Genomic DNA, 12,510 nt, shown 5'->3' with positions numbered 1-12,510 from the left:
TGAAGTTATGATCCAGAAAAATTTCACTGATCGTATCCCGGAATTTAAGAAGCTTCTCGAAAGCTGGGAATTTAGAGAATTTTTGTGGACAGGGCGAATTGCGGTGGTCAAAATGTCACTTATCCCTAAAATCACGTACCTTTTTAGGTGCATAACTCTGACGGTCCCGAGGCCTATTCTAAATAAGCTACAGAGCCTAATCTCGAAATATGTTTGGAAGGGAGGAAGACCCAGAATCGCCACTACGACAATTCAACAACCTATAGATAGAGGGGGGCTAGCATACCCTAGCGTTCTAATATACCATGATGCTGCACGCTTGGCCCACCTTGTGGGCTGGAGCCTGGATGGTGACCAGCCCAGGTGGTACGAGGTGGAGCAGTCTCTACTCCTGGGGGCTGTTCTACTACTCGACCTTCCTTGGATACCGGTACCGGTTCTGATTCAGGAAAGATGTTCCCTCTAACAGACTCAGATGTGACGGCCTTTAAGTTTAAGCTTGAACACCTCCAGTTGTTACTCAGGGAGGTTTTAGCGACTCTGGATGATTGTGACCCTATTGCCATTCCACCAGAGAAATTGTGTAAAATGGATAAATACCTAGAGGTCCCTACTTACACTAATGTTTTTCCAGTCCCTAGAAGAATTTTGGACATTGTTACTAAGGAATGGGATAGACCAGGCATTCCGTTCTCTCCCCCTCCTACTTTTAAGAAAATGTTTCCTATATCTGACACCATTCGGGATTCGTGGCAGACGGTCCCTAAGGTGGAGGGAGCTATTTCTACCCTGGCTAATTGTATAACTATTCCTATTGAGGACAGTTGTGCTTTCAAAGATCCTATGGATAAAAGATAAGAGGGTCTTCTAAAGAAATTGTTTATTCATGAGGTTTTTCTTCTACAACCTCTAGCGTGCATTGTTCCTGTAACTACTGCAGCCGCTTTTTGGTTTGAGGCTCTAGAGGAGTCTCTTAAGGTTGAGACCCCATTAGATGATATTTTGGAAGGCTGGCTTCGGCCAGATTCATAAGGTTCCAGTCGGACAATATCATGACTGTAGCATATATCAATCATCAGGGGGGAACAAAGAGTTCTCTAGCGATGATAGAGGTTTCCAAAATAAATCAATGGGCAGAGACTCACTCTTTCCATCTATCAGCAATCTATATCCCAGGAGTGGAGAACTGGCAAGCGCATTTTCTAAGTCGTCAGACTTTTCATCCGGGGGAGTGGGAGCTCCATCCGGAGGTGTTTGCACAATTGATTCATCAATGGGGCACACCAGAATTGGATCTGATGGCATCTCGTCAGAATGCCAAACTTCCCTGTTACGGGTCCAGATCAAGGGATCCTCAAGCAGTACTGATAGATGCTCTAGCAGTACCGTGGTCGTACAACCTGACTTATGTGTTTCCTCCTTTTTGTCTCCTGCCTCGTTTGATTGCCAGAATCAAACAGGAGAAGGCTTCTGTAATCTTGATAGCGCCTGCGTGGCCACGCAGGACTTGGTATGCAGATCTGGTGGAAATGTCATCTCTGCCACCGTGGAAACTGCCTCTGAGACAGGACCTTCTCATTCAGGGTCCATTCCAACATCCAAATCTAGTTTCTCTGCGGCTGACTGCCTGGAGATTGAACGCTTGATTTTATCTAAGCGGAGTTTCTCTGAGTCAGTCATTGACACCTTGATTCAGGCTAGAAAGCCTGTAACTAGGAAAATTTACCATAAGATATGGCGTAAATATCTTTATTGGTGCAAATCCAAAGGCTACTCATGGAGTAAGATCAGGATTCCTAGGATTTTGTCCTTTCTCCAAGAAGGATTGGAGATGGGGTTATCAGCTAGTTCCTTAAAGGGACAGATTTCTGCTTTGTCAATCTTACTACACAAGCGTCTGGCAGATGTTCCAGATGTTCAGTCGTTTTGTCAGGCTTTGGTTAGAATTAAGCCTGTGTTTAAACCTGTTGCTCCGCCATGGAGTTTGAATTTAGTTCTGAATGTTCTTCAAGGGGTTCCGTTTGAACACATGCATTCCATAGATATTAAACTTCTATCTTGGAAAGTTCTATTTTTAGTTGCTATCTCTTCTGCTCGAAGAGTTTCTGAGCTATCTGCGTTACAATGCGACTCGCCTTATCTTATCTTCCATTCTGATAAGGTTTCTTCCTAAGGTTGTTTCAAATAAGAATATTAATCAGGAAATTGTTGTTCCTTCTCTGTGTCCTAATCCTTCTTCTAAGAAGGAGTGTCTGTTACATAACTTGGACGTGGTTCGTGCTTTGAAGTTTTACTTGCAAGCGACCAAGGATTTCCATCAAACATCTTCTCTGTTTGTTGTCTATTCTGGAAAGCGTATGGGTCAAAAAGCTATGGCTGCCTCTCTTTCTTTTTGGCTGAAAGGCATCATCCGTTTGGCATACGAGACTGCTGGACAGCAGCCTCCTAACAAAATTACATCTCATTCTACTAGAGCGGTGGCTTCCACATGGGCTTTTAAAAACGATGCTTCTGTTGAACAGATTTGTAAGGCCGCGACTTGGTCTTCCCTTCCTACCTTTTCCAAATTTTACAAATTTGATACTTTTGCTTCTTCTGAGGCTATTTTTGGGAGAAAAGTTCTTCAAGCAGTGGTGCCTTCCGTTTAGGTATCTGTCTTGTCCCTCCCGTTCATCCGTGTCCTGTAGCTTTGGTATTGTATCCCACAAGTAAAGGATGAATCCGTGGACTCGTTGTATCTTATAGAAGAAAACGAAATTTATGCTTACCTGATAAATTCATTTCTTCTATGAAACGACGAGTCCACGGCCCGCCCTGTCAAATGAAGACAGATTATATTTTTTGATTTAAAACTTCAGTCACCTCTGCACCTTGTAGTTTCTCCTTTTTCTTCCTATACCTTCGGTCGAATGACTGGGGGGTGGAGTCAAGGGAGGAGCTATATAGACAGCTCTGCTGTGGTGCTCTTTGCCACTTCCTGTTAGCAGGAGGATAATATCCCACAAGTAAAGGATGAATCCGTGGACTTGTCGTATCATAGAAGAAATGAATTTATCAGGTAAGCATAAATTTTGATTTTTCATAGTCAAATAACAAAATAGCGTAAAAAATAAATAATAAAAGTTAAGCAAGGGGAGTAAAATTTTAATATTCATTTATGCAAAAAACGCGGCAGTTTTATATTTGCTAAAACCAGTAGTGGGATTTCCAAAATGTTAGCAACAGGTTCTCTAAATCTATCATACAAAATCTTTACACTTTCTAAATTTTAGGGACAGGTTCGTCACACTTTCTACATTTTAGGAACAGGTTTTTAAGAACTGGTGAGAACCTGCTGAATCCCACCACAGGCTAAAACCCAAGGGTTTGCGCTCATCAGGCTTAGCGCAGGTATTACGAGTTGAAAGTAAACGCGATCACGTGCATCAGTTGGGAATTACGCTAGAATCATTACCGTGACTTCAGAGCTCTGGTTAACTGTTTTGCTAAACAGAAAAGTTGCATAAAACATATCAAAAATACATTACAAAGTACACTTACACTCATAATAACACTGTCTAATAAAAGATCTCAGGTGTTAAAACAAAAAGGCAGGCAAAGGGCTTTAACATTGAGATACATACATATATATATCTCTAAAGATGTATATGTATATATACAGTATATATATATATATATATATATATTTATATGTATGTCTATATATGTGAACATATATATTAATATGTGTATACTGTATATGTATTTACATTCATATATCAACATATAAATACATAAATACATATGTGTATATATATATATATATATATATATATATATATATACATATATATATACATATATATAAGTGCATTGGAGACCTTTCCCGTTAAGTAGATTAAAATATGTAAAAGCATATTTATGCAATATTCATATTTAATAAAGAGTTTAACTGTGTATTTACTGTAAATATTATACATTTCAATGTTCTTCACATAGTAGAATATGTTATGTATTTGTAAATAGCTATTCCTATATATATATACTGTATATATCTGTATATATATATATATATATATATATATATATATTGTACCAAAATACCATCAGATATATATAGAAATATGTACTTATAAATAGAACATATTCTGTTATGTGCAGAACACTGGAAAATGAAATATTCATATTTACATGTTGGTTTAGTGCAAATGAGAATATGCGATCATGTTTGCGCAAGGGTAAGGTGTTAGTTTTTTCCGCTTTTTTTCTCCATTGACTTCTATTGGGGAATACTTTAACGTGTACACAATATTCTAACTTAGGATTTTTGCGGTCATTGCGTTACCGCTAAATAATAATACTATTGCAACCTAAAGAATGAAAAAATATTAATTCTAGAGCAATTAACGATCAAGCATAATCTAGCTCTAAATCTGTACTTTCTCTTGCATCTGATTTATCTGAAAAATTATATTATTCAATAACCACCTATGCCCTCCTAATAGGGTTTCCATACATCCTATAGTAGTGTCCACTGCTGCCCTTCTGCTGCTAGGGTGAACTTCCTTCATATGGTAGTCACCTTTTCTGAAGTTATCTTGCTAAGGTACCCTTTTGTTAGAGGCCACTCCTGCACTTCCTTACTATTGTAGTAAAGACCCTTGCCCTGCCCTTGCTAGATGCATTTCTCCCTATGGTAGTGACTACTGTTTCCCTGTTCTGCTTTTGATAGGTGTCCTTCTGCCCCATGGTAGTAACTACTCTTGCTTTGCTCTTGATAGATGCTCTTCCTCTTTATGGTTGCGACCACTATTGTCCTACTCTTGCTAGGTGACCATACTCCCTTTGGTAGTGACCTGTCTAGCCCTTCTCACTAGCGTGCCTTTCCTCCTTTTAGCAGTGACCATTCTTTAACCACTTTTGTCAGTATTTTAGTTCTACAATCAGTTGTCACTCATATTTGACTTTTCTTAGGATGTCCAGCCTTCTTGTATCAATGGCCATTGCTGGCAATATCAGAAATTTTAATGCATCCTTTGTTATTTATATTGCATCTAACAACTTACAGGGATCATTTACTTCTTCTATTGTATACCTTAAGGGCTCCTTTTGTTGTTTGCAAAAAAAAAATAATCTCTATTTTGTGCACTGCCAGGGCACCACTAAGCAGAAAGTTCTGATCATGGAATACTGCTCCAGCGGAAGTTTACTGTCTGTTCTAGAGGAGCCAGAGAATGCCTACGGCCTGTCTGAATCAGAGTTCCTGATTGTGGTGGATTGTGTAGGTGAGCTGATGGCAGTAACCAGTATACTGTAAATGTCTGAAGTGTCTGGGGTATATTCTATTCCTATAGAAACCTATCAATACGTTTTATCTCTACAATATTCGCCATTAAAGTCAAAGGGGAAATTTGTAGATAAATCATTTGAAAGCTTTCTATATTTCTATACTGCCCTATATTTCTATATTGCCCTATATTAGATTCAATTGTTAATAGTCTGTGTTGCCTTGATGGAAGAAATTTGCTCTCAGCAGTTTTATTTACTAGATGCTCCATCACTGGCTTAACCCACTCTTCTCTTGTAGAGAGAGAACAATATTTTTTTAACATATGCACAATATATATTACTAATTAACCACTAAATTACAAAGGATCTTCATTAAAAAAAAGTTTTTAAAATCTGGAAGTTGTTATATTGTTATCAGTCTAGGGACATCCTGCTTGAAACGTATCCTATCTTATCTCCTCTGTTGTGGCCAGTTAGGGACAGATATAAATGAGCTCATACAATGATCAAACAATCACTGTGTGGCATGTAGAATGTTTGGGGTTATGCAGTATTCAATCCAACCTTTCTGGGACAGTGGGAAAAACAGTAAAATTCACAGAGACTGCCTCACACTCAGTAAAATTGACAGAGACTGACTGCCTCACACTCAGTAGAATTCACAGAGACTGCCTCACACTCAGTAAAATTCACAGAGACTGCCTCACATCAGTAAAATGCACATAGACTGTCTCACACTTAGTAAAATGCATAGAGACTTCCTCATACTCAGTAAAATACAGAGACTTCCTTACACTCATTAAATCAGAGGCTGCCTCACACTCTGTAAACTAAAGAGAGACTTCCTCACACTCAGTACAATTCACAGAGACTGCCACATACAGTAAAATGCAGACTGCATCACACTCAGTAAAAATGCAGACTGCCTCACACTATGGTAAATAAAATGTATTACATGTCCCAGTATTTACGAATATCGAGACCTCCCATATCACTAAGATTGGAACCAATCAGCATATACACAATGACGGTCACACCCCGCTAACAAGCTGATAATGGATATGCTAGGCTCACTTTGAGGCGTGTATTGGAGATACTGTGTGATTGGCCAACAGACGTCATATGGCTTTAATCTAATCAACACATAGTGATGACAGTCACGCCCCTTTGATGAACCGGTGATAGATATTATAGGTTCACTTGGGGGCGTGTATCAGAGACACCCATAATAGGCTGACACACTATGAGACAGGATTTAAAAGGCTACAATATTCAGTGCTTGGTTTGTCAAAACTATATATACATTGAGAAAGGCCTGTTTAGCGGCCAAAACGCGTTTGTAAAGTTTATTTAGATAAGACCACTGTGTGAGTTGCTCCTGGCACCTGAAGACGGCGCTTCCTCTTATCGGCCAGGAATACAAGGGAGTGACTTAAAGTGGTTGTTATCTTTTTTTGTAGTTTCTGTGGTGGGTAATTTGACCTCTTTTTTCCCCTTTTTTAAGAAATGTATTAAAGGTTTGTTTTAAATTATAGTTACCTCTCACATAGTACAGCTGATCATATCAGCTGACTGTTACACTCATATTAGGAATGAGTGCTTATTACCCCCTATCTGTCTTTCTCCCTTTTCTTCACTTAGTAAAATCCACACAGACTGACTGATACTTAGTAAAATGTACACAGGCTGTCTGATACTTAGTAAAATGCACACAGACTGACTGATACTTAGTAAAATGCATACAGGCTGTCTGATACTTAGTAAAATGCACACAGGCTGTCTGATACTTAGTAAAATGCACACAGACTGTCTGGTACTTAGTAAAATTCACACAGACTGTCTGATACTTAGTAAAATGCACACAGACTGTCTGATACTTAGTAAAATGCACACAGACTGTCTGGTTCCTAAGTAAAATGCACACAGACTGTCTGGTACTTAGTAAAATGCACACAGGCTGTCTGATACTTAGTAAAATGCACACAGACTGTCTGATACTTAGTAAAATGCACACAGGCTGTCTGATACTTAGTAAAATGCACACAGACTGTCTGATACTTAGTAAAAGGCACACAGGCTGTCTGATACTTAAAGGGACACTGAACCCAAATGTTTTTCTTTCATGATTCAGATAGAGCATGATATTTTAAACAACTTTCTAATTTACTCCTATTATCAAATTTTATTCATTCTCTTGGTATCTTTATTTGAAATGCAAGAATGTAAGTTTAGATGCCGGCTCATTTTTGGTGAACAAGCTGGGTTGTCCTTGCTGATAGGTGGATAAATTCATCCACCAATAAAAAAGTGCTATCCAGAGTCTGAACCAAAAACAATTTGAGGGACGCCATCTTGGATAACGTCATTTAAAGGAACCTTCATTCGTCATTAGTCCGTCGGCCGAGGAGGATGTTCCATGTCGGAGGTCTTGAAGATGGAGCCGCGGATGGATGAAGACTTCTGCCAGATGGAGGACCTCTTCTGGCCCGCTTGGATGAAGACTTCTGCCGGATGGAGGACCTCTTCTGGCCCGCTTGGATGAAGACTTCTGCCGGATGGAGGACCACATCGCCCGGATTGGATGAAGAATTCGGCCCGGCTGGGTGAACACGACTCACGGTAGGGTGATCTTCAGGGGGATAGTGTTAGGTTTTTTTAAGGGGGGATCGGGTGGGTTTTAGAGTAGGGGTGTGTGGGTGGTGGGTTTTAATGTTGGGGGGGTCTTGTATTTTTTTTTACAGGTAAAACAGCTGATTACTTTGGGGCAATGCCCCGCAAAAATCCCTTTTAAGGGCTGGTAAAAGAGCTGATTACTTTTGCAATTTAGTATAGGGTAGGGAATTTTATTATTTTGGGGGGCTTTTTTATTTTATTAGGGGGCTTAGATTAGGTGTAATTAGATTAAAATTCTTGTAATATTTTTTTATTTTTTGTAATTTAGTGTTTGATTTTTTTGTACTATAGTTTAGTTTATTTAATTGTATTTTAGTTTAGATAATTGTAGGTAATTTATTTAATTTATTTATTGATAGTGTCATGTTAGGTGTATTTGTAACTTAGGTTAGGATTTATTTTACATGTAATTTTGTAATTATTTTAACTAGGTAGCTATTAAATAGTTATGAACTATTTAATAGCTATTGTACCTAGTTAAAATAAATACAAAGTTGCCTGTAAAATAAATATAAATCCTAAAATAGCTACAATGTAACTATTAGTTATATTGTAGCTATATTAGGGTTTATTTTATAGGTAAGTATTTAGTTTTAAATAGGATTAATTTATTTAATTATAGTAATTTTATTTAGTTTTATTTAAATTATATTTAAGTTAGGGGGGTGTTAGGGTTAGGGTTAGACTTAGCGACGTTGGGGGCGGGAGATTAGGGGTTAATAATTGTAGGTAGGTGGCGGCGACGTTGGGGGGGCAGATTAGGGGTTAATACAATTTATTATAGTGTTTGCAAGGCGGGAGTGCGGCGGTTTAGGGGTTAATACATTTATTATAGTGGCGGCGATGTCCGGTCGGCAGATTAGGGGTTAATAAGTGTAGGTAGGTGGCGGCGACGTTGGGGGCGGCAGATTAGGGGTTAATAAATATAATATAGGTGTCGGCGATGTTAGGGGCAGCAGATTAGGGGTTCATAGCTATAATGTAGGTGGCGGCGGTGTCCGGAGCGGAAGATTAGGGGTTAATAGTATAATGCAGGCGGCAACGATGTTGGGGGCGGCAGATTAGAGGTTAATAAGTGTAAGGTTAGGGGTGTTTAGACTCGGGGTTCATGTTAGGGTGTTAGGTGCAGACATAAAATTAATTTCCCCATAGGAAACAATGGGGCTGCGTTAAGAGCTGAACGCTGCTTTTTTGCAGGTGTTACATTTTTTTTCAGCCGTCTCAGCCCCATTGTTTCCTATGGGGAAATCGTGCACGAGCACATTTTTCCAGCTTACCGCTACCATAAGCAACGCTGGTATTACAGGTAGAAGTGGAGCTAAATTTTGCTCAACGCTCACTTTTCTGAGGCTAACACAGCCATTCAGAAAACTTGTAATACCAGCGTTGTCTAAAGTGAGCGCTGGAAAAAAAAGGAGCGTTAGCCCCGCAAGTTTTTACCGACAAAACTCGTAATATAGCCGTAAGTTACAAAAAATAACAAACACTAAGTTACACAAAAAAATAAACACTAAGTTACAAAAAAGAAAAAAGAAATTATCAAAGCTTTAAACTAATTACACCTAATCTAATAGCCCTATGAAAATAAAAAAGCCCCCCCAAAATAAAAAAAAACCCTAGCCTACAATAAACTACAAATAGCCCTTAAAAGGGCCTTTTGCGGGGCATTGCCCCAAAGTAATCGGCTCTTTAACCTGTAAAAAAAAAAATACAAATACCCCCCCCAACAGTAAAACCCACCACCCACACAACCAACCCCCAAAATAAAAACCTAATCTAAAAAAACCTAAGCTCCCCATTGCCCTGAAAAGGGCATTTGGATGGGCATTGCCCTTAAAAGGGCATTTAGCTCTATTGCAGCCCAAAACCCTAATCTAAAAATAAAACCCACCCAATAAACCCTTAAAAAAACCTAACACTAACCCCAGAAGATTTACTTACAGTTTTGAAGATCCGACATCCATCCTCCAAGAAGCCGGGAGAAGTCCTCAACGAAGCGGCCGAAGTCTTCATCCAAGCCCGCTGAAGTCTTCACCCAGGCGGCATCTTCTATCTCCATCCATCCGGCGCGGAGTGGCTCCATCTTCAAGACATCTGACGCGGAGCATCCTCTTCCTTCCGACGACTACCGACGAATGAAGGTTCCATTAAATGACGTCATCCAAGATGGTGTCCCTTAGATTCCGATTGGCTGATAGAATTCTATCAGCCAATCGGAATTAAGGTTGAAAAAATCCTATTGGCTGTTGCAATCAGCCAATAGGATTGAGCTTTCATCCTATTGGCTGATCCAATCAGCCAATAGGATTGAGCTCGCATTCTATTGACTGATTGGATCAGCCAATAGGATGAAAGCTCAATCCTATTGACTGATTGCAACAGCCAATAGGATTTTTTCTACCTTAATTCCGATTGGCTGATAGAATTCTATCAGCCAATCGGAATCTAAGGGACGCCATCTTGGATGACGTCATTTAAAGGAACCTTCATTCGTCGGTAGTCGTCGGAAGGAAGAGGATGCACTGCGTCGGATGTCTTGAAGATGGAGCCGCTCCGCGCCGGATGGAAGAAGATAGAAGATGCCATCTGGGTGAAGACTTCTGCGGGCTTAGATGAAGACTTCAGCCGCTTCGTTGAGGACTTCTCCCGGCTTCTTGGAGGATGGATGTCAGATCTTCAAAACTGTAAGTAAATCTTCAGGGGTTAGTGTTAGGTTTTTTTAAGGGTTTATTGGGTGGGTTTTATTTTTAGATTAGGGTTTTGGGCTGCAATATAGCTAAATGCCCTTTTAAGGGCAATGCCCATCCAAATGTCCTTTTCAGGGCAATGGGGAGCTTAGGTTTTTTTTAGATTAGGTTTTTATTTGGGGGGTTGGTTGTGTGGGTGGTGGGTTTTACTGTTGGGGGGGTATTTGTATTTTTTCTTACAGGTAAAAGAGCTGATTACTTTGGGGCAATGCCCCGCAAAAGGCTCTTTTAAGGGCTATTTGTTGTTTAAACGTAACTTTTATTCTCTTATAGAAATCAATGGGATATCGGGCAGCAGCAAACATAAGCTTTCGCTGCTTTCAGACTCCCATTAATTCCTATTGCATCCGCCGCCTCCAGGGCGGCGGATTGAAAAGCAGGTACGCTAGGCTGGAATTGTGGCGAGCATACCTGGTAGAAATTTGATAAATAGCAAAAGTAGTCAGATCGTGCCGAATTTGCATTCGGAACATCTGTAGTGACGTAAGCATCTATCTGTGTCGGACTGAGACCGGCGGATCGTATGTTACATCACAAAATTCTACTTTTGCCGGTCTGTAGCCTTTGATAAATAAGGCGAATCAGGCTCGCCACAATTACGCTGCAGAATTCCAGCGTATTTGCGGTTGACGGCTTGATAAATAGGCCCCAGACTGTCAGTGTCACAACGAAATGTGTACTAAGTGGTGTTATGTGGATCTCAACTGCAGCTTATTGTAATAGTATAGCATGTATCACTATCAGAGCAGATAAACACTATAGGTGGGAAAGTGTTATCAGAGTAGGTAGTGAATTATATGTAATATGAATTATAAGTTTTGACACAGAAGGTGTTTATGCAAACACTTTATACGATGTTAGACAGGAGCAATTCAGGAGAACGAAGTTAGTTTGTAGAAAGTATAAATTCTTTGATGCAATACTTTAGAAATAAGACAGGATATAAGAATTAACCAGCAAATTCTAAGTAGCAAAAGTTTGATGTTCAAAGCAGAGTGGAGGAAGATTATTGCTCTGAGTTGCTAACACAACTTAAAGTACAAACTGGGAGGAGTTTTCCTTACGGCTGTGCTGATCAGATACTCCTGATGGCGTGTGACGTCACAGAGTACCAAGTGGCTTGAGATAAAAGTTATTTTCCTATGTTGAGTAAGCACAAGATATAATATACAGTTCAGCAGAAACGCTAAGTTATTGTACCTTGAGATGAGAAGCAAGTTGGTGCAGGATATCCCAGAGGAGATTCGGTAAGGCAGAGAGGTGTAGCGTGAGCTTCTAGGACAGTTACTTTTCCAACTCGATACTATACCCTAAATAGATACAATTTCAGGAAAAGTCCTTAAGAGGTAATCTGGAATGGAGAGAACAAAAGATCTTTGTTAGATTTGATACCAGAAGGTAAATTTCTAATCCGAAGGAGCGTTGGTAAGGAGACAGCTGCGTCCTTGCAGTGCAACACAATACTAAGCACAGGTTTGTGAGTCTATGAAGGATTTAAAGGTGAGGAGGCTGGCCTAAATTAAAGGCACAGAGACAAGGTTTGAAAGAGATCCTGACACAGACTGACTGATAATTAGTAAAATGCACACAGGTTGTCTGATACTTATTAAAATGAACACATGGAGGCCCATTTATCAAGCTCCGTATGGAGCTTGAAGGGCCGTGTTTCTGGCGAGTCTTCAGACTCGCCAGAAACACCAGTTATGAAGCAACAGTCTAAAGACCGCTGCTCCATAACCCTGTCCGCCTGCTCTGATGAGGCGGACAGGAATCGCCGCAATTCTACTCGATCGAATACGATCGGGTTGATTGACAACCCCCT

The 12,510-nt window shown here is 39.9% G+C and overlaps 1 protein-coding gene across 2 annotated transcripts in view; it reads left to right on the top strand.

Moving 5' to 3' along the window:
• IKBKE (inhibitor of nuclear factor kappa B kinase subunit epsilon) overlaps positions 1–12,510 on the top strand; it is a 277,152-nt gene that overhangs the window by 58,628 nt on the left and 206,014 nt on the right. For both annotated transcript variants that reach the window (XM_053706599.1, XM_053706595.1), the window contains exon 4: positions 5,135–5,264. In XM_053706599.1, the coding sequence (XP_053562574.1) occupies positions 5,135–5,264 (130 nt within the window). The remainder of the gene's footprint in view (positions 1–5,134; positions 5,265–12,510) is intronic.

The sequence above is a fragment of the Bombina bombina genome, chromosome 3 (assembly GCF_027579735.1).
Source record: "Bombina bombina isolate aBomBom1 chromosome 3, aBomBom1.pri, whole genome shotgun sequence".
NCBI classification, from domain to species: Eukaryota; Metazoa; Chordata; class Amphibia; order Anura; family Bombinatoridae; genus Bombina; species Bombina bombina.
The sequence above is the reverse complement of the archived record's forward strand: the minus strand, read 5'-3'. Positions and strand labels throughout refer to the sequence as shown.